This window comes from Sylvia atricapilla, chromosome 2 (genome assembly GCF_009819655.1).
Source record: "Sylvia atricapilla isolate bSylAtr1 chromosome 2, bSylAtr1.pri, whole genome shotgun sequence".
Lineage (NCBI taxonomy): Eukaryota > Metazoa > Chordata > Aves > Passeriformes > Sylviidae > Sylvia > Sylvia atricapilla.
The window spans coordinates 87,428,773-87,451,753 of NC_089141.1; the positions used below are offsets into that span (position 1 = coordinate 87,428,773).

Consider the following 22,981-nt stretch of genomic DNA (forward strand, 5'->3'; position numbering starts at 1 on the left):
AAGCCTCTCTTCCCAGTACTCCTACATGAAGGTGAACATGTGGCTAGCTGCTTGGAGGTAAACCCCATGTCAGTGTCTGGGCCCTTATGGGCTGTTTACAGGTGCTTTGCCACTGTATGCCCAGGTATGTCCCATGAGCAGGAATATTCACCCTGATGTGGCCAGATATCCTGAAGTATGATCCAAAGGGTGTATCCATTTCCACTGAATGTCTTGATATGTATCTTAGCCTTACCTTATTCTGGGACTAAAATATATATAACGTGCCTCCAAAATACAGCTATAACTTCATCAAGTGTTTAAATTAATTGCAATTTCCTTAGGCCATTTGCAACATTACTGGTATATCCCACTGAAAAAAAGAACTTTTTAATATACAGATGCCACACTCATTATCTGTTCCTCATTGCCTACATGTTCAGATAAATTAATTTGATATTATTAATGTCCATCTTGTTTATTCCTTTTGTATCATCTGTAACAAGAAGTTGAAACTACTGCACTTGTGATAAAATACAGTTTTGCCGCCACAGCCTCATGAAGTTTTGAGCATAATGGGTGTTTACCAGGAAAATGGGTCTTTATGAACTCCAGCCTCATTCCCTGAAGTAAGGGGAGCCTGCTGGTCATGCATGTGGCCTCTGACCCTCCTGCTGACCCCAGGTGTGCTGTCCCTCCTGTGTCTCAGCCCTGCTGTATCATCACATACTGGTTCCCAGCACCTGCAAGGAATTAAAGTGCACTAAAATGCTCCCTGGAGCTGGGCGCTCATCGTACAGTACAGCTGACACAAAAGCTGAAATTCCTTTCACATGAGAACATGGGTACATCTGCTTGCAATCATCTTCCTCCAGGCAGCCGGCCTGATCAAGGAGAAATGTGATTCTCCACACTTGGCCCAAGGAGTGCTGGGTAGACGCCTCCAGCCAAGGGGCTGGGATTGGGAGAGGCAGAATAAACGCGCCTCTCACACCCGGCATCCCCACCAGCCCCGCGGCTCCTGCACTCTCAGCCTTGGTCGCTTCTTGCCCTGCTTGCAGGAGGAAAGGCATGCTGAAATAAAGAGAAACTTGTTCTGTGGCAGGAAAGGTCACTTCTTCTGGCCAGGCATTCCCACCCTGGGAAGGAGACAGGAAGCATATTACATTAAAGGTAAAATGATAAAATATTTGTCTGCTGGAGGAAGGGGAGGAATGTAAAAAAACAAGCCAGTGTCCTTTGGAAAAAATTATTGTGGCGTCTTACTCCTTCCCTGATAACGACTGTGGCGTGTCATAAAAAAATGTTTTAGACTTCAGTGATCTGTAGCCTCATGCAAGGCATTTTCCTTGCTGGAAGGATGCTCTGTCAGTCTGTGCATGCCTGTGTGTCTACACACACACTGGGGTATGAATGCACACTCTACAGTGGAGGAAATGACTAAAAATATTAGAAGTGAGTGGACATAGAGGGGATATTAGCAGAGTCTCTGGTAAATCGATTGTTTGTTTGTTATTACTTTCTTTTTGCAGCTGACCAATAAGAAAACAACTAAAAAAATCGCTTCTTTGACGAAATGTGCAGTTTGTAACATAGACGTCTTATGGTTTGTGTACTTCTGTAGATTTGACGCATTCCATGTTAAAACTTGTTTTTTTGTGCTGCTACACAAGAGGACCGAAGAAGTAATTTATAGGTACAATTAAGAATGCCATGTTTGGGGAATAAAGGGAGAGTATTTGTAACAAAAGCAACCTTGACAATTGAGTGGCTCAGCTTCACTGTGATTCCTGAAAGCAAGCTGAAGGCAGCAACTACAGTGTACTTTTAATCTTCACATCTGGTCATCAGTTAATGTGTTTGTAAAAGCTCAGTTGCCCCACCTCCTCAGGCTGGATTTAACCAGCTCATAGTCCAGATAGCCTGAAGACTTGAGCTAGGTTTGCAGAAGACATTAAAAACTCAGTGATGCAGTTGTAGCTGCAGTGCTCCAAGGGTACATGCATCCTGTCCCAGCCACAGCATCCCTACAGCTGGACTGGATTAAAATGGTCAAAAGTGACAGTTCACCACAACCCTTCAGGAAAATGCTGTGCTGCAGGCTGGGCAAGAGGACCTGAGGGCGAGGTAGCCTACTCTATGTATGCTGTTTGGAGGCATGTGATTGAGTCAAGCATGGGCTGCTCCTAAACTCTTTGAACTGAACCCTTGCTAAGGTCTTGGTTTCAGCCAGGCTTATATATATATAAGCCAAGCTTCTTGACCTCAAACAAGTGTCTAATAAAGAAGACAGTTCTCTTTGGAGTTTTTTTAAGAATCTGTCTTGTTTAGGGAAGTTTTGGTAAGGTGGAAGCACACCATCCCTTAACAAATGCAGAAAACAGTGATGGACAGATAATATTTTAAAAAAATTTGCATGCAGAGGTTCTGCATATTTTACCATTGCAGTAAACATTCACGTACATATGTAGAGTTTTAAGGTGACTGTAGAATGATCTGTGCTAGAGCATGAAAATTCAAAGGGAAACATCTGTCATTAAAAAAAAATTATGAAAAAGCATTTATTTAGCACAGGCTGAAATACAGAAATGTTTGCATGCTGTGTTTGGCTTGATTTACTATAGGGAGGACTTGATGTACAGAAGGGTTGTCTGTAAGAAACTGTGTGGGGTCTGCTGTTTTCTGGGGCTTCTCATGTGAATGTTCATTTGGGTGTTGCAGCACACTTACACTCTGTAATAAATCCACCACAGCATTTTTTAAAGGGCTCATACTCAGTGTGTTTTTTTTAATATAGTCTCATTCCCTGTGAATACTAATGCGGATATAGAGAGAATGAGAAGCTTTCTGATGACAGACAGATGGGATGCCTTTAAGGCTGTGTCAGTGGCCTCTGAAAATATTGATTGCCAAGTGTGGTTACTGAGAAAATATGCTGAAACCTTCGGAATTGAACAGTTAACAGAGCGTGCATCAAACCTGAATCTTCAGTTATAGGAAGGAAAAGTCCTTATGTCATTCCTTCCCTGTGGCAGCCATTAACTCTGATGGCTGGGTCTCAGTGCAGCTATGGGAAAATGCACATCTGTGTTCCTTTGCTTTGTGAAGGCTGTGCTTACAGAGAATATTCTTAGCACTCACCACACAGATTTCATCCTCAGTAGGATGACGAGTTTTCATTCTAGGAAAGAGGCACAAGCACAAGTCTTTAACTTTGGGTAGTAAATTGAATTTGTCAAGGCCTTGTAAAATCACTCTTGCCTGTTGGTCTTTCTAATGTTACACCACTGCCCTTTGCCTCCTCTGCCTCTTACTTGCAACCTCTCTGTTCCTTGTAGTTATATCATCAGCCACCAACGTTTTTCAGGTATTGCCTGAAGCCACTGCTGAGCAATTGATGGGAAAACAATATTGTGTTAAGTTGGAGGAAAGTTGGCTTCAGCTGGCATTTTGTATAAAGTTGGACAAATCCATTTTATAGGTGACTTGTACAAACTCTACACTACCACCTGTCTTCTCCTTCCTTTCAGATCTGAGAGAGCTGCATTGATTTTAAGGCTAGATGATATCACTCTGGGCTGACCACATGCATAATTCAGGTCCTCTGACATCCCTATACAAAGTCATGTTTCAGGATCAAGAAGAGTACCTGTGACAGAGACTGTCTTTTGACAAGGAGAAAAAAAACTCTCCTTGATTAAGAAAGATCCACATAGTCCAAGACAATTCTTTAGAAGTTGTTCCAGTATTGTTAACATCCATCTGATGTTTCCCTTGAGAAGCTAGACTCTGAGCTCATTACACATCCAATTAGGTTAAAAGTGCTTCACAAGGGAGGCTGCTTCCCTACTGGCACATGCATTCTCCCAGCACAGAATTCAAATACCAGTAAGAAAAATACATATGTTTCATAAGTGTAGTTGTTCTAGTCAAAAACTCAGCCTTGGATCATTTGGGACTTTTTTGTTTCTGAAGCTGCCTATATAGTCAGGGAAGGGAATAGGAAGATACATTTTCCAACATATTTGCTATGCAGAAGATGTGCTTAGATCTTTGATTAATATTCTTAGTTTGTATTGTTTATTTACATATTTTATTCCTCTGTAACGAGAGTTTATTTTTAAATGAAAATATATGATGTTTAAGTGGAGGCTGGAGATGAATAGGAGAGAGACAGCTCAGATGAAATAATAAGAGCTGGAATTTGTTCATAATGAAACCAAAATTAAGGTATTCTGTCAGCCTTTGTTTTAATCTATTTCTTTTTTAGCCTTGCCTGGAGCTGCCTGTGAGCTCGCAGGGAAATCAATCTATGCCTTGGGCAGTGGGATCTCTCCATGGCTAGGGAGACTGATTGATTGTTTCATATATTGAGACTGTAGGTTTGATGGGAATTCTATGGTATTGGTGACAGCAGTGGAGATTCGAGGGTTTTGGCTTCTTTACTAAAATACGTACCTTGCAACATACGTTCCTTCTTATCAAATAAAAAGTTCTCTCTCCACTGTGTATTTCTCTCTTGTTTCTGCTTTATTTCTCATCTCTTTCGTGTATTCTCTCCTTCATCTTCAAACATCTCAGTATGGATTGTTTTAAGTACAAAATAAAATTAGTAAGTCATGTAAAATTAGTATTATGGAAAAGCTTCTCCATGGACATATTTAGTAGCTTTATAATGATTCAGTGATTTGATTGTATTTGGTGCTTTTTTTCTAAAAGTGTAAAATAATTTCTCATGACATTACCAACTCAAACCACCATGACAAAAATTTCGTATGAAATTTTACTAAGGGTAAAGGATTGGCTCTACTAATCCCAAGGGCAACTATTATATTTAAATTAGCAGAACCAGGACTTTTCTTATCCAGGTACTTAAACTTTGCACAGGAGCCAGTCAAGCTCAGTCTCTGAAAAATGTGCTCCCATGATGAGTACAATGTTCTTCAAAGTAGGAGTGATCTGTCATTTTCTCTTAATTGAAAAAGACTAAGCAGCAGAAAGATTCCTATCTGCTCCTATCTCCTCCCTGCTGCCCAGGGAAGCACTGGAGTAATCATTCCTGGAGGTTTTTAAAAGGTGCATGGATTTGGCACGTGGAGACATGGTTCAGTGGTGGACTCGACAGTGGAAGGTTTGTTGTTGGATTCCATGGGTTAAAGGTCTTTCCTTGTTAAGTCTTCCTATGATATGGTGATCTTACCATCTCTGGTTAACAAGTGACTATCAACAACTGAAATTCATTAAGAACTTCTTCACAGAAAAGGTAACAACATTGGAATGGACTCCTGGTGGAGATGGTGGAGTCACCATCCCTGGAAGTGTTCAAGAAACAACTGGACATGGCACTGCATGCCATGGTTTAGTTTACCAGGTGGTGATTGGTCAGTGGTTGGACTTGCTGACCTTGGATGTCTTTTCCAACTTAAATGATTCTGTGTGATTACCAATATAAAAGTTAGATTGCTTTCCCTGCATCTACATTAATCAACATAAAAATTAAAAGTTTAAACGACCGTCTTTATGAAGATGTTTCTATTCTAGTTATAACTTGAGTAAAAAGAAACCATCTAACACCACTGTGTGGCCTCACCCGATCTATCATAGAGTCATTACTATGCTTGTGCCATTTCTGTAAGAAATCCTCGAAGGTTTGTCTGCGTGTTTACTCAGCACTGTATGGCTAAACCCTAACCTGCACTCATACATGAGAGAAAGATTTTTGTGGCATCAGGGCATCAGGGCATTACCCAGATAGGTCCTCCCCTATTCCAAGTACCATTCAGCCCATTCCAAATACTTGCAGCCCATTTTAACAAATAATTACCCGGTGAAAGCATCTTTTCATTGTTAGGTGGTAACATTACTTAATAAAAAGTCACTCACTGTCCTTCACTTAGGAACAGTACTTCAGATCTGCCATGCAGGATTTGAAAACTGTTAAACCAGGACAACATACTTAAAGCAAAAATCACTGCGGTCCTCTTAAAAATAAAAAAGGGGTCAGACACAAAGATTTATAATGGCAGATCTTGAAAGAGAAAGGTGAAAAGAATTTTGTGTTGGTTTTGGTAAAAATAAGTGATCGAATTGCTCACTCCACCTTGAAGAATTACATCTTCAGAATTCCTCTCTCTTAGACTGATTAATTTTCAGATTAAAGTTGATATCTGGTCTGACCCAGAAACTGAGTGATGTGACCCGAACTATGGCTGTCTTTGATGGAAAGGAAACAACCTGCTGGAGATAGATGGCAGAATCTTAGCTCCTCTGTGCCATCCTCTGTGGCAGGAGTTCCAGGACAAAAGAGCTATTATGCCAGTGCCTTGAGGAGTGAGCAGGGACTCCAGAGGCCTGTCGACATTAACAAGTACAGGCACATTCTTCTGCTTGGCTGATGGAGAGCCTGCATGGGTTCAGGAGTTGTGCAGTATTACTAGCATGAGGAGAGCTAACATGAGCTGGGTAAGGCCTCTTGCTGTGATTCAGGATCAGAGACCAGCAGCCTTCCTTTCTGTCACTCACCAAACATAGGCCCAGGAGAGCAAAGAAATCAGCATGAAATGCCCGCCTTTCCAGCAGAGCCATGTTTCTGTACAACAGTGTTTTGTGATATCCAGGCATAGAGTGGGATTTAATCTTTCCGAGATAAATGGGATTCCATAGGGCTCTTGTGATTAAAAATGCATGTGTGCATGAATACTTGCAGGGAGGGTACCTAAATGATCACAACGGGTGAAAAACCTCCCCTCAAATTTCCATAGCCCACAGCCACCACCCGCCCTTTGAAGTCACTGGCACCCAGGGACAGCTGGGTGCAGTGGGGCTTCACAGGGGAAGATTAAAGATGTCACTAGCTCTTACTCAGCAGCAGCATAGAGAGAGTACAGAGAGTGCATTCTCCTGGAAACAAACTGAACTGTAAATCAGAGAGGTAATCCAACATCAGATGAGCAGGAGCTTGTTCACAGGCAGGGCATTGCTGTAACTGGGAAGCACAGATATAAAGCAGAGCCAGCAAGAGCGGCCACAGAGCAGATCAAGAGAGGTGTAAGGTCATATGTGATAAAGTCAGGAAGACAAGTGAGGTTTCTGCTCTAATAACCCGAGAATCAGGGTCCAAACTGCAATGCACTGCATGTTACTAAGGCTCCCAAGGGCTCATGTTTGACCTGAGGAGAGAGCAGGCACCTGCCCTCTGCTGCAGGTGACTCTGTCATATTTTGTATTTTGACTGTTTGGGCAGACATTTTGCATCCCGTGGGCCTGCCTTGGGCAGGCTGGCAGTGCTGCTGAAAACTGCAGCCCATGTGATTCCTACCTGCCCGAGAAGGCAGGCAGGGGAAAGAAGGTTGTTTTGTTTATGCTGAAAACGCCTAGTATGCTCCAGGCAATGTTCCAGCTCCTCTGCTTTGAAACGTTGGCTTCACAGTGAGCCAAGGGTGGCAGCAACTCTCTGGATTTTCCCCTTTCTGTTCCCTGTGAAAATGCACCCGCTTTCTCCCATTTGAAATAAAACCTCTGTATTTTTATGGCCCATGCTCGGTAGGCTTGTGCTGTGTCCCTGCAGGTCTCTGAGGCTCCTGGCTGTGCTGGTGAGGTTGCAGTGGAGATGCACAAGGCTTGCCCGGCTGCCCAGGCTGTCCAGCATTGCTGTGGGATCCTGGCACTGTGGGGACTGAGGCACAGGGAGGGAAACCTTGGGTACACCTATTACAGATTCACCTGTCGCTGTCTCAGGCTCTTTGCTCCTCAGAAGGCAAACCTGTTCTGCTTGTAAACTTCCTTACACAGGCTGAATTCCACTCTGGAACATGCCCACATTTAACTGGGGTCATTGCTAAGGGGTCATGAAGATACTGATTTGTCCTGCAGAGACCAGCTTGAGGCACTGCCAAAGCCTCAAATGCAAGACAGGAGAAGGAACAAATCAGGTGGGTTGGAATTTGTGTGGAGTCAGATTGTTTTTCTTCCTGCAGCCACCTGCTCTGGGTACAGTGCTTACTAAGCATTGAGCATCACCAAACCATCTTCCTTGTGAAGCCTGAGGAAGGAAATGATGCTGTCATTATGAGGATTTGGTTGAGGGCCCAGGAAGACATGGCAATCAGAACAGAGCTTATGGCATTACTGTTGGACACTCTTCAGGGAAGGGCTGGATCCCTGGGAACACTGGCCACTGGTGACCCAATGTAACACAAGGTCAGATAGCTTTTTTTATTGTATGAGTAACACCCATGCCCTGAGAAAGCCTAAAGTTTTTTGGGAAAGAACAAAAACGTGTACAAACCATTAGGGCAGCAATAATCTGTTGGAAAGGGGATGCTAAAACCAAATTATTAAATTTAAAGGTTTTGAGAATTTAAGACTTTTGAGACTTTGCATTTCCTAATCTTGGAGTGGTGCAACTTGTTTCTTGGGTGGGTCTGGGGTTTTTTTTGTGTTCAGTGGTTCTTTATGAGAGTGTGTGTGCATTCTGGATGTGAATAACAAAATAAGGCAATGAACACAAGTAAAAAAAATAGCTCGGAAATAAGAGTTGAAAAAAATATTCTGAAGCATAAAGAATAAGTATCCCAAATTGCAGCAGTAAAGGAAAGAATGATTTTAATGAAATGAGGCCAAAAAGAGAGGTATTAATGTACTACAGTCCCTCTCCATTTCCCTTCCTGTTAAATCTGACACACAGACTTGACATATGCTCCCAGGTTTATCCTAAAAGTATCCTGGAGGCAGTGGAAGAGAAAAAGGAGAAGGATTTCTTAGAGAGAGAATGTTTTTATCCCTCTGTGGAAAGGAAGCAACCATGATCTGATAACGTTGCTGAACTAATCTGCTTCTCACTGTGCTTATTACCAGAGCAGTAAGGTAAATTCTGCAGTGAGGGCAGCAGTGTACTGTCAGCCAGTGAAGGGAGGACAATGGACAGACCAACAGACACCATTTCTTATCTGGCAGGCCCAGACAAAAGCTGAAAAAAATATTAGCAATAACCAAGTAGGAGAAAAAAAATTCCAACAACTTTTTTTTAAGCTCTTTTCTATGGAAAATAAGAGTTCTAATATTTATTACTAAAATGTACCAAAGAAATAATGCAACCAGTTGAGATGCAATGGCTAAAATGTGTCCCAAACCAGGTGCTAAGGACAGTGAGACTCACAGCTGACAACAAATAAACTTTTTCCTAAAGAAAAGGTGTTTGCCCTTCGACTTGGGAATGGTCCTGTCACTGTCAGGACCTCTCTTGGACAGTGGAAGAAATAGTATGAAACTCAAAATATTTTGGAAAGAACTGACTTATGATTTAAATATTCTTCCTTCTGTTTGGAAGGAAAACACAGCTCCTGCAGTTTTCTTGGAACAGGCTGCAGAAAATGCTTTGGAGTGCCAAGCGCCTCTACCCTAAGGCAAGCAACCTGGACAATATGGCTGGGAGATTTATAAAAACCTTATTAGCAGAAAGTAATAATTTTCTGTGTGTTAGGAACAGTTCAGTGTTGCCATGTTCTTGATCAAATGGATCATTTTAGTGGATTTTTAAAATCTACACGGTGCTTATTTGCAAATGATGAAGTGTCACCTCCTGCACTCCCTGGCCAATTTCCAACTTAATGTTTGCCTATTAAGTTATGCTGACATTGAGCCTCACAATTTTATTATAAGTTTCATTATGTTTGGTGGGGGGGTTTTCTTTAAAATCCAACTTTGGGAGCCCTGTGATTATATAAGCATTTAATCTACACTATATTTAAGAACATTACTGTGTTGAAACACTTAAAATAATGAATCATAATAAACAAAGAGGGAAAGAAATCAAGATCAATCTCTTTAGTGTATTTTTTCTTGTGCTTGGAATTACTGAATATCCTTGAATAGCCATTACTGATACTACCTCTTTCATTTTAATGAACAAACCACAGTTCTTGCAACAGCTACTGTGATGACAGCCAAAAGCAGAGGAGTCTCTGCTATTCAGAGATCTCTCTGTACAAAATTTTAGGCAAAATGTAGAATAATAATAATAATAGTAATAGTAATAGTAATAATAGTAAAACATTTTAAAATTCAGGATGCTTTGAGCCAGAGATTCCCCCTCTCCCCATTTAGTTCATGTCAGTTAAAGAGCCACACATGCCCACACTATTTCAGGCAGCTTAAGTTTAAACTGCTGGGCTTAAAGCCAATATACATAAACTCAGAGATCACAGAGATGATATGGGGTTGCCTGAGTAGTCACCAAACCTGCTGCAAGTTGAAGAGCTATTTAAAAATCTAGAGCCTTCTTTGCTTACTCTGAAAAACATACACTAAGTCCTGCAGGCTCCAAAGACAAAGCTGGCTAGTAGCAGACTCAATTACCAGAATTTCTTCAGTGAGCTCCTTGGCTTGCTCCTGCCAGTATATTCTTGAAGTCAGGTTCAGAGTGGTTTCTGTTGGATTGCTCCCAAATTTTTGCCTCAGGCTTGCAAGACCGTAGTCCTCAGTCTAACCCCATGCTGGGAAAGTAATGAACCCACCAGCTCCATCCTGCTATCCTGCTGCAGGCATCCCTCCAATTCATGGTCTTTGTTATGCTGAGAGGAGTTTGATGGAGTTTGCACCATGCCTGAAAGGGGCCCTGCTCGCTGCTCATCACTCCAGAGCTGTCTGGGGAGCAGTCCTGCTGACAGCATTAATTAACGTCTTTCAATAAAATTTCGACATCAAGAGTCTACTACTGTCACCAGTGGTGATGAAAGATATTTCACCAAATGACATCATTAGTGCAGACTTGCTTACCTAATGCCCTTGAGGATGCTGCCCAGCCATGCCAGCAGGGAGCTTCCAGCACTGGTGTGCCAATGTAGGCAAATCAAGCCCTAAAATAAGCCTTGTGTTTAAAAATCACTGGATGTGGCACTCTTCTTTTAAACACATCGAGGGATGGTGACTCCACCACCTCTCCCACCAGGCCATTCCAGTATTTTATTGCTCTTTCCTTTAAAATCTTTTTTCTAATATCCAACCTGTATTTCCCTTGGCACACCTTAAACTGTGTCCTCTCATTCTATCAGTTCCTGCTGGAGAAAGAGACCAACACCCACCTGGCTACAGCCACCTTTCAAGAAGCTGTAGAGAGTGATAAGGTCATCCCTGAGTCTCCTTTTCCCCAAGCTAAACAACCCCAGCTCCCCCAGTCGTTCTTCACAGGGTTTGTGTTCCCAGCCCCGCACTGGCCCCGTTGCCTCCTCTGGGCGTGCTCAAGTGTCTCATTGTCCTTCCCAAACTGAGGGCCCAGAGCTGGACACAGCACTCGAGGTGTGGCCTCACCAGTGCCCAGGACAGGGGGAGAATGACCTCCCTGCTCCTGCTGGCCACACCATTCCTGATCCAGGCCAGGATGCCACTGGCCTTCTTGGCCACCAGGGCACACTACTGGCTCCTGTTCAGCTGCTGTCACCAGAACCCCCAGGTCCCTTTCTGCCTTGGCACTGTCCAGCCACACCATCCCCAGCCTGTAACATTGCAGGGGGTTATTGTGGCCAAAATACAGGACACGAAACGTATTAACTTACAAAACCTCATCTTATTGGACTCTGCCATCCAACCAACCATTCTAGGTCTCTCTGCAGAGCCATCCTACCTTCCAACAGATTGACACACACTCTCAGCTTAGTGTCGCCTGTAAATTTACTAATGAAAGACTCAATACCTTCATCCATGTTGTCAATAAAAATACTGAACAGACCTGGCCCCAGCACAGACCCCTGAGAACACCACTGGTGACTGGCTGCCAGCTGGATGCAGCACCATTCACCACCACTCTGGATCCAGCCAGTTCCTAACCCAGCAAAGAGTGCTCCTGTCCAATCCGTGGGCTGCCAGCTTTTCTAGGAGTGTGCTGTGGGAGACAGTGCCAAAGGCCTTGCTGGAGTCCTGTCCTGGGTTGTAGTTTAGGATGTATTCTATCACCATCTTCAGTTAATGGCCCATCAATGCCTTGTGCATGACTCATAGATAACTCTCTCCAGGAGCTATCTCTCTTTAATGGGCCATCAAGGACCCCCTGTGTGACTCATCATCCCATTGAGAGATGCTCCGCCCATGGGGAGGAGCCAAGCATTCTCACCTGCACATAATCTGGGATTTGGGACAGTACAGGCAGCCCTTACCCATTGGATTACCAGACCTTTCTACAAGATCACTGCTTCAGGAAGACCACCTCACTTGGACTGCTTCCATCACCCTGCTCAGGTTGTATTCTGACTCTGTCAGTGGGGTTTTTTTAATTTAATTTTATTTTTTATTTTATTTTATTTTTTATTTTAATTTTTATTTTTTAATTTTTATTTTATTTTCAATTTTATTTTTATTTTTAATTATTTTTTATTTTATTTTAAATTATTTTCTTATTTTATATTTTATTTTATATTTTATTTTATTTTATTTTATTTTATTTTATTTTATTTTATTTTATTTTATTTTATTTTATTTTATTTTTGCCTTTTCTTCTCATTAAATTGTATTTCTGACTTGGAGCCTCTCACTCGGTTTGTTTTCAAACCACAACAAATCCAAATAGACAACATCCACAGCCCTTCCTGCATCCACCAGGTGAGTCACTTGGTCATAAAAGGAGACCAGGTTGGTCAAACATGACCTACCTCTCCTAAACTCGTGCTGGCTGGGCCTGAGACTCTGGCCATCCTGTAGGTGCTGAGTGATGACACTCGGTATAAACTGTTCCATTGTCTTGCCAGGTACTGAGGTCAGAGTAACAGGCCTGTCCAGGATCCTCCTTCCCACCCTTTTTGTGAATGGGTGTCACACTGGTCAGCTTCCAGTCATCTGGAACCTCACCAGTGGGCCAGGACTGTTGGTAAATGATGGAAAGTGGCTTGACAAGCTCCTCTGCCAGCTCTCTCATCACCCTGGGATAGATCCCATCTGGGCCCATAGATTTATGAACATCCAGGTTGCTCAGCAGTTCTCTGACTCCTGGATAACAGAGGGACCATTCTGCTCTCTGATACCATCTACCAGCCCAGGAAGACAGTTGTCCTGAGGACAAGTCTTGCCACTAAAGACTGAGGCAAAGAAAGTGTTAAGTACTTCTGCCTTCTCCTTATCTGCAGTTACTAAGCTCCCTCCCGCATGCAGTAGAGAACAAAGGTTGGTCTTGCTCTTCCTTTTGCTGTTAATATATTCATAGAAACATTCTTTATTATCCTTCACAAAAGTTGCCAAATTAACTTCTAACTGAGCTTTGGCCTCTCTAATTTTTTCCTACATGCCCTAGCAATCCCCTTAAACATTTCCTGAGACACCTGAGCCTCCTTCCAAAGATGACACATCTTTTTTTATTCCCAAGTTCCTCCAAAACCTTCTTGCCCATCCAGGCTGGACATTTGCCTCATTGACTCATCTTTTGTCACACAGGGACAGTCTGTTCCTGTGCCTCCAAGATCTCTGTTTTGAAGCATGCCCATCTTTCCTGAACTCCTTTGTTTTTAAGGGCTATTTCCCAAGGAACTCTCCAAATAAGTCTCCCAAATAGCCAAAGTTTGCCTTCTGGAAGTCCAATGTAAAAGTCTTACTGATGTTCCTCCTGATTTCACCAAATATCGTGAATTCTATAGTTTCATGATCACTGTGCCCCAAGTGGCTTCCAATCACCAAATCTCCCACCAGCCCATCTCTATTTGCAAACAACAGAGCTAACATAGTCTCTCACTCCCCAGCTCTGAGAAAAAGTTGTCCTCTACACACTCTAAGAACATCCTGGACTGCCTCTTTTCTGCTGTATTAAGTTCCCTGCAGATGTCTGCCAGGTTAAAGTCACCTACAAGAACAAGAGCTGGTGATCTTGGCGATGATGAAGAAAAGGAGGTTTTAAAGAGAGGAATGTCACTGCTGATGGAGACATCTCAGGAAACTGCTGCAGTATTCCAGCTGCATACACAGCAACTGTGGTTTTTAATGGTAAATAACAGAAAGGGGTACTGCAGACATGTCAATAAACTTGGATATTCACTCAGGGATAAATACTTGGAATAACAATGTAGTAGTTGCAAGCTCAGCAGAAAAATATGTGTCTAACTACAATACTAGGGCAACACTGCCTTAAGTCCTTAAAACAGCCTGAAAAGAAATAGAGATTGCTACTGGGAAAACATCAGTCACCTTTCACCCCTGCCTTTGAAAAGAAGTGCTGTTATGTTTTTTTTTTTTTACTTTATGTCAAAAACTTCTGTCTCCTGCACTGAGAAAGTGACCTCTTCTCAAAGACACTGCACCCAGTTTAAACCTGAGTTATAATCTTCTGTCAATCACTTCTTCCATCACTAGAGCAATGAATTTCTACAATAATCTTGTACTAGAGTCAATCCCTTCTCTGGGTTTCACAAGACTGTATTTTATCCCAGCAGTTTCTTGAGTCATCATGATGTATCTGTATCCAGAAGAGGTTCTGTGCTTTGTATTTCCTTGGCCGAGAGGCACAAAGCACCTGAAGTTCTGCAGAGCCCCTGCTCCTACAAAAGGCCTGTTACAAACAAACCAGCTGAACAAAACACCCTTTGCCATTACCAGTATAGCAGTAAACCATGAATATTCATGAGTTATTGCCCTGGTTTTGTAAATTAACTCCATCACAACTTTTCCATGTAGTCTTGCGTATGTGCTCTTCCCTTCTGTCCCTTCTAGCTATGTTCTGCAAATAGCTATCCCAAAAGCTCTGGTGGTTTTAGCAAACAGGCTGTCAGCGTTAACCCGATGAAAGAGTGCACTGATTCAGGAGAAGGGGCGTTTCTTCCAACACACGGTGCTGTCTGCTGACACGTGAAGCATGGGGCTACAGGGAAAAACCACTTGAACACAGCGACGGAAAAGATGAACAAGTTCACATTTGCATGGGAGTTGAGCTGGAACCCCAGCCTCCTTCCATCAGTGCTTCCAACACAGGGATGGGGAAGGTGCTTCTCTCTCCTGCACTCTGTCTGTAGGAAGATGTGGCTCCTGCAGAGAGCAAGAGGCACTTTGGGTGGAGCTGTTCATCGACTTTGACACTGCCACTTGGACTGGGATAACAGAATCATGGAATGGGTTGGGTTGGAAGCGACATTAAATATTATCTTGTTCCAGCCCCTCCCCACCATAAGCAGGGACATCTTACCAAAGATCAGGTTGCTCACACAGCCCCATCCAAGCTGGCCTGGAACACTTCCAGGGATAGGACATCTGGAACTTCTCTGGGCAAGCAATTCCAGGGTCTCACCACCCTCACAGTGAAGAATTTCTTCCTAATATCTAAACTAAGCCTATTTCAGTGTGAAGCCCTTATCCCTTGTCCTATTACTTCATGTCCTTGCAACAAGTCCTTACAAAAAGGATGAGCAGAGATGCCTGAGTTTTAGCTCAGAGGTGCTGGAGGATGAAGGGCAGCAAGGAAAAAGCTTTGAGTGCAGATTCAAGTGATTTTTTTATTTTATTTTTTTTTTTCAGAAGAGGAAAGATGTGTGGGGCAAACAGGAACGATTTCCTGAAGCAGTGTTCAGGCTGGGGCTGGGACACTGCTGAGGGACCAGCCCACTGTGGTGATTCTTCTGCATTTTACAGTGAGTGGTGATGTCAGCCATGGGGTCCAGGCCCACCCCCACGATCTACTGTGCCTCTCTGGGTTCCACATCTCATCACAGGGAGTTGCCACACCACTGCACAGCTCCCCCACCATGCACTCGTGGCTGTGTAGATATATACACATACATATTCAATGTACATATTCAGTGTACACATACAGTTGCAATATATAGAGTATGCACTCTGTGTGTGTGTGCGTATTCATCTGCAACTGATCTGGAACCGATCCTTCTATCACAGAGCCAAGGCCCCAGCACTTGCCAGATTTCTCACAAGCAGTTTACAGAGGGGGCCCTGCTCTCCCTTGCTCTCTGCTGGCACAGGTTCAGCAGGAGGTGAGATGCTCATTATGGTCTCCTGAGTGCTGTGGGTCTCTGCTGCAAGGGAAGAGAGAGGTTTGTGTCTGAGGATGGGTAAGGAATTCATTAGGAATTCATCTCGGGCATTTCTGGCATCTGGAGGGGAAGGAACTGATAGAAAATTAATTCACCAAGGGAAGGTTTAAGTCTGAATTAGGAAAAGGCAAAAGTAAGTTTAGGCACCATTAGAGTTATGAAACTGCTGAGCAAGGGCTCTTAGTTTGTGAGTTTGGCTTTTGGTTCCTGAGTTCTTACAATAAGTTACAACTGTTTATATGTAGAAAAAAAAATCCAAATTATTTTTTAAAGCTAATCAGCTAAAATGCACTGTGAATTTCTGTGGGTTCGGGCGGTGGGAGGACAGGAGACAGAGAAAACCCTGAACTAAGTCACCTTTGGTTGATTCTGTTTAGTTTTTCCATCAGGACAATCTCTCCACTTCCACGTACCGTTACAAGGATCTGACAAACCGAGTTTATATCGAGAGCAATGTGAAATGACACGCTACAGCCATTTTAAATCTTGTTTTAAACTCCCATGTCAGAAAAGCCCGCATGAACAGCTGAAAAAAGGTCTTTACCACTCTCACTGGATTGACTACGTGTGACTCCAAAAAACCCGTGTTTCTGTGTCCGAGCACGGGGGTGGGTGCCTGGTGCAGCCCACGGGAGCGCGGGGTGCAGTCCCCCGGCGTTCCCGGGATGCGATGCCGGGAGCTCTGCCCTGGCTCCCCCGGCCCGGCCCCTCCCCGCCCGGCGGGACGGGCGCTTCCCTCCGCTCCCGCTCTCCCTCCAGCCCCATGCTCTCCGTCTCCTCCCGCACAGGTGGGACTCCTCTCCTGGCCGCCCTTGCCGCGATGCCGCCGTGTCCCCGCGGGGCCCTGCCCGGGGCCTCCCTCCTCCTCCTCCTCTTCCTCGCCCTGCCGCTGCTCTGCGCGGCCCCCGGTGAGTGAGCGCGGCGTGCGGGACACGGGGACAGCACGACCCGGCACGGGGCAGCGGGGAAAAAACCTGCCCCCGGCGTCCCGCGTGGGTGAGAGCCTTCGGGCGCTCCAAACCTTGTGCGAGTCGGGCATCTTTTTAAAAAGGTGCTCGTTTGCCAGTGACTGAAGCATTTCGGAACAGCCGAGCTCTTGCAGGTCTCCCGTTGCGCTGCCGGTCTGGGGATCAGCAGGATGAGTGCTTCGATGTGCTTTGGGGCAGGATGCCAGGCACTATTTTGGAACAGTCTGATTGTTAGCGCAGCCCTCACCCAGTGACCGGGTGCTTTCAGCACTATCATGCTGCTCTGGGTGCTGGTACTGGCACCAACTGCAGTTTTCTGATGAAAAATATAATAATTTACTTGGTGAAGAAAGCCAGTATAGGGTTTCCCTTGCCAAGAGAGCTGGGGAGAGGACGCTGGAGTGTCAGAAGCTTACCTGCAGTGCATATTGCACTCAAGAGTGGAAAGGGGGACAAAGAGAACAAGCTTCTCCTGGGAGAAACTAGTCTGCTTTGCCTGTTGAACTGGGGCTATGACAAAAATGGCAGTTTTGAGAAATAATCTTTTGTTGTTGTTGTTATTTCCTTCTCAGTAAATGTACGTGTTTTATTTTTATTTGTCTAGATGTTTCAAGGGGAAATAAGCTTAAACTGATGCTTCAGAAACGAGAAGGTAAGTAAAGAGACAGCAAAGTGCTTGCCTTTGTTTTTCCTCGGAGCCGGTTGCTGTCAGTGGAAGCTGCCAATGGGCTCTCCCTGTACCTCCAGCTCCAGGAGCACAGAGGGAGCCAGAGGCTACAAGCACAGGGCCACGCTCACTGCAGGCCACACTAAAACCTTTTGGCAGAGCCTCTGCCTATGTGCCTGATTGGGATGTTGGGTTGGGGGCTCTGCTTCCCACAGCTCCTCTGAAATCCGGGGTTCCCAGCCTCAGGCAGCACACCTGCCTTTTGCTCTGCACAGAGCACAGCACTGACCTTTTCCAATGGATGCATGGCAGACGTGGCATTTGTCTGGTTTATTTGGGGAAGTCACAAACATTTCCAAGGAATTATAATGCATGGAAATACTGCTGGCTCAGGCACAGGGAAGAATATGTGCAAACCTGGCTTGCCTATGATGCCTTGACTTGTTCTTTTTTGTCTTCTTGGCCCCATGTGTGCTTCCTTTTTGGAAGACTGCTCTCTTGTGGGAGAGATGATGGCCAAAGGCCCAGCAGTCAGAAGCATGGAATGGCTCACTGGTTGAGGGAAGGTGGTGGAAAGGATGCCAACTGGAACAAGCTGCACCACAGCAGATGAAACATCCCAGAAGTTTTGGCCAGCTCCCCTCAGCCTGCTCTATGGCTGAAGCAAAAATTTTATACCTCCACAGAGGGGACTGCCACTTTCTGTCAGGCTTTCTAATTTTGTGCTGTTTTTTTTTTTTTTTTTTTTTCTGACATCACTCCACACCTCTTACCACAACTAAAATATATATCCCACCCCCCTTTGTTTTCCTTGTGTGTGGGTTCCTTACATCACCATTCTGCAGTGCTTGTGTGAAGATAGGAGCAACCTTCTGCACCACAGAAGTGGCCACTCGTTTGTTCAGGTCCCCTGGGGAAAGGGACTGCATGGGGAGGGCTCCTGGAGCATGCAGACAACATGGGTTAGATCAGGAAGAACTGCAAAAGTGATGATGGAGGGAATATGCAGCCCCTTTAATTTCTGCCTTGCTCTCCTTTTCTTGTTGGTTTTTAAAAGTGAGCAGGCCAAGCACACAGTACTGCTTCCCTTGCTGGCAGTGTCCCCTGTCCCCAGCTCATTTGCTCAGCTGTCCCTCTTCCCAGTAATAACACCAAGATCAAGGTCATCGTGAGTTATCAGTTTCCACCTCATCATTGCAGGACTGTTTCCTACTTACTGCAACATCTCATCTATCACTTTTATCTTTAGAATCTCCTTCTCTCTACAGTCCTTTGCCTTCCTCTGTGAGTCTGCCCAGTTCCTACTTCAGTGGTTTTCTCACGTCTACTTGACTTCCTTGTCTGCCTTGGTCTCTTCCCTCACATCCTCCAAAAATCCCATGCACACCTGTTTCTGATTTCTTCCTCACTGAAATGAACCATCTGAAGGCAAGACTTCGACACACTTCTTGTTTCACAGCTAGATCCATATCATGTTTTCCCTGTGTGGCCAGGGGCTGGCAAGTCACAGAATCACAGAACTGCCAGATTAGAAAAGATCTCTAAGTTTAAGTCCAACCATTTACCCAACAAAGCCATGTTCACCCACTAAACCATGTCCCCAAGTGCCACATGTATGTATTTTTTTGAAGACTTCAAGGGATGGCAATTTCCACCACTTCCCTAGGCAGCATGTTCCAAAGCTTGACCACTCTTCAAGTGAAGGAACTTTTCCAAACATCTAATCTAACCTTCTGTGGCACATCTTGAGGCCATTTCTTCTCATCCTGCATAGTCCTCTCATCCATGTCTTTTGGAGGTGCATCAATTCCTCTAGCAGCCACTGGAAGATGCTCTTAAACACGGAGCAACACTCTTCTGAGTCTGGAAAGTTGAGGGCATTTCCATGCATCCCTCATGTAGGTTGCTATGAAAACCTTAAGGGCTTTTATTTTCAGGCATACAGGGCATTTAGTAGCACTCATCTAAATGCTACTTTTTTACACATTAGATTAAAAAAATCCATCTTTTTAAGTGCATTTCACTCTAATATGTTAGCAGTGTTTCTCCAGCTTCCTCAGTCTTTTTAACTTCACCTCTCTTCTTCAAGCCTATTTCTGCAACTGTAGCACTTAGGGCCAGTCTCCTGTTCTCTCCTGAAAGCACAAACACATAGTGTATATGCTCCTTGAGTTTGGGTGTTTTTATTTAAATCCTTTATTTAGCTGCTGTACTTGAGCTCAGAACTGCTTTTCAAGGATCCAGGAGAATGAGGGTAGAAGAGAAATCCTATTACACTGGTGATTCCTGGGTTTATTACTGTTACTCTGCTGCAGGCATTGCACTGGCAAGCACAAAGGCAACGGCACGATGTGAGAATCATTTTCTTACTCGCTGCAAGCAGTACGCTTTAGGCTGGCCAAAAATTTCCTGGCATGCCTTTTGTGGGGGGGGATTAATTTCAGCTCCTGCTGCTGCAGCAAAGCCTGAGGTGTCAGTGAAGGAAACTGCAGCCAAGGAGTTCCTGAGCAGCCTGAGACGCCAGCGGCGCCAGCTGTGGGACAGGAGCCAGCCCGACGTGCAGCAGTGGTATCAGCAGTTCCTCTACCTGGGCTTCGATGAGCAGGTGAGCGTAAGAGATGGAGAGGGCTTATGAAAAAGAGGGAAAACAGGATAGAACAAGGAGGATTTGGTTTAAACGAAAAAATGAGAAGAGATTTAGATTAGATATTAGGAAGAAGTTCTTGACTGTGAGGGTGGTGAGGCACTGAAACAAGTTGCCCAGAGAAGTGGTTGACGCTTCTCTTAAGTGTTGAAGGCTAGGTTTGATGGGGCCTTGAGCAACCTGGTCGAGTAGAAGGTGTCCATGCCCAGATTTCTTCTTTAAAGTGGCAAATGTGACATAGAAATATAACCTCTGTTACATGTTAGAGATTCTTGCATTATTTTATTAATAGAATAAAAAAATCACATCAATCTCTTGCATGGAGTTTCTGCCTGCTATCAAACTGAAGCTTAATAAATTGTAACTGGATGCATGAACAAAGTTTTCTTTGTGGAATAGGTGGCCAGATTCAAAGCAATCAATCATACTTCAGGAAAGTAATTTGCCAGCCTCAACCTAATCAGCTTTTAAACATGCTGAGAAATCCACACCAAGCTGGCTGTGATTGGCACTCCTCAGTGAAATGACACTGACATTATGCACCCAATGCACACTTGTGCCTCCACAGTGTGGGCAGCTCCTGACCATCATGAACACTGGGAGCTGTGCCTCCACTCTGTATGTGAAAGGAAAACCATTGGATAATATTCAGTCAACCTCCCTTCAAATGAGAAGGACACATTTTTTAAAAACACTTTATTTATAAAAAAACACTGGAGTGGAATCAAACTCTGCAGAAAGTTCTACTAAATAGATGCTGGAATAGGGCAAAAAAAGTGTTTGGTTACAGTCCCACATGTAGAATTATTTCTGCTTTTAATAAGAGGTAAAAATAGTTATGGATCTTGAATTCTTGGCTTTTGTCAGCTGCATGAATATGTTTAATGAGATTGCATTGGCACAGGCAAGAAAGCTTCATGCTATGTGGATTGCTTGGAAGATGAATGCCCTCATTTTCAAAGCCGCAACAATTAGAAAAATAATCCTTTGCTTGAGCTGAAATAATGAAGGGTATTTTTTTCTAAATTCTCCTGGATATTATGTGGATAAAAGTCACTTCTCAACAGCATGGCTACATCTCCCTTCACTAATAGGAATAGGAAAAATAGGAAAAGTGGTTTTTTACATCAGAAACTGAAGACTGGGGGAAAATACCAAAAGGAACAAGGACAAACCATGCAGATAAAGTGAGTTCTCCTCTGAGATCCTGTATGCATTTCAAAAAACAGAAATGAGGCCTGTTGTGGGATACAATGAATCCACTTAGTAGGTTTTCTTGAGAATTAAGACACAGTCTTAACAATGAAATAACTGTTTGTTCCAGCAAAGGACTTGGTCCATACTTATCCATTGTGTATTTGCAAAGCTTTTATTTTTTTTTTTCCCAAATCTCAGCCAAAAATATTTCCAAAGAGTCATTCAGATGGAAAGGCTTTGGCTTGGCAAGTATTTGATATCCTTGCACACTATTTTTCCTCTGCTGTTGTGAGCAGAACTGAAGTGCTTATTGCATTTCCATAGCTGGAAGGCTGCATTGTACCTTTGTTTTTACCCCTGTAAGGTGGGAGTGAGAGATCACAGGCAGAAAGGAAAAGCCTGCTGCACCCTAGTCAGGGACATTGAGACTAAAGGCACATGGCAAGGGAGAACTAAACCTTTAGATTTTTAACTGTAAAATATTGACATGAATTTCCAGTCCACCATTGACAAGGTAATTAAAATATGAAAAGTGCTTAGTGCACATTTCAGATGAAGGTGCTGTCAATTTAAGCACTTTGCAGTGGGCAAGGGGTTCTGGGGCTGGGCAGGACAATTCCAGCACACAGGATCCTGATAATCCCATAGAGAAGGTGGGTACAAATCTCAAAACCCCTTAGATCTAAAGATTTCATCTATGACAAATGCGCAAAGGATACAAATTTCTGAAAGAGGCTCTTGCACTACTTCTGTTCCATCTCATCAGTGTAGTTTCAGGCTGGAAAACAAATACTGTCTGGTTTTTTTTCTGGCAGAAATTTGAAGATGACATCTCCTACTGGACAAACTTGGGGCGTGCTCGTAATGAATACTACGGTGGATACTACCAGCACCACTACGATGAAGATTCCCCGATTGGCCCACGAAACCCACACACTTTCAGGCACGGAGCAGGCGTCAACTACGACGATTACTAAGGAATACCATTTATCCTCCTGTAGCTGGTGCCTGTAGGGCTGCACTGGGCGAGGCTGAGCCCTCCCTCAGTCAGAACGACCCCGCTTTTTTCTTCTGTTCATGTCAAACAGCAAGAGTAAAGGAACTGCCAGACTTGGATGAAAGCAACATGACTTTTTTTAACTATCATTACTTAGTAGTACACTATATATATAAAGTGTTATAGAAATAAAGCTTTTTTGATAATCAGGTTGCCATTATTTAGTGGACTTCATAACAAGTTTAATTCCAACTGTATTACTGTATTACTATAGATTCCTTTTTAAAGGGCTTTTTCATTTGCTGTCCTACAATCAATTGCAAAATTACATTATATCATCTACTTTGGCATATAAAATACATAATATAAGCCAGTACATTTAAGATGTGCCTGCCCATTCACATTTCTATTAACAAATAAATCCAATTATTCTTGGGAGAAAAGGAAAGAAAGGGTTTCCTGTGAAGGTTTCCAATTGAAGTGCTGCCTTGTTGCCTCCTCTGCCGTTTCCATACCTAC

At 43.7% G+C, this 22,981-nt stretch overlaps 2 protein-coding genes across 3 annotated transcripts; one reads left to right on the plus strand and one right to left on the minus strand.

Moving 5' to 3' along the window:
- Positions 1-1,069: 1,069 nt before the first annotated feature.
- ECRG4 (ECRG4 augurin precursor) lies at positions 1,070-22,914 on the plus strand. Of its 2 annotated transcripts, XM_066313708.1 has the most exons (5): positions 1,070-1,152; positions 16,778-16,897; positions 17,562-17,609; positions 20,069-20,229; positions 22,281-22,914. In XM_066313708.1, the coding sequence occupies exons 2-5, from the start codon at positions 16,810-16,812 to the stop codon at positions 22,440-22,442; spliced, it is 459 nt and encodes a 152-aa protein (XP_066169805.1). In that variant the 5' UTR covers positions 1,070-1,152; positions 16,778-16,809; the 3' UTR covers positions 22,443-22,914. The 2 variants fall into 2 exon arrangements, with proteins under 2 accessions (XP_066169805.1, XP_066169804.1); XM_066313707.1 differs by lacking the exon at positions 1,070-1,152 and having other exon boundaries at positions 16,745-16,897.
- Positions 10,829-12,662, minus strand: LOC136375173 (uncharacterized). The gene is given in 5 exon segments (XM_066340540.1): positions 10,829-11,023; positions 11,025-11,200; positions 11,203-11,337; positions 11,340-11,388; positions 12,621-12,662. Coding segments are annotated over 5 exon segments (597 nt in total).
- Positions 22,915-22,981: the final 67 nt, after the last annotated feature.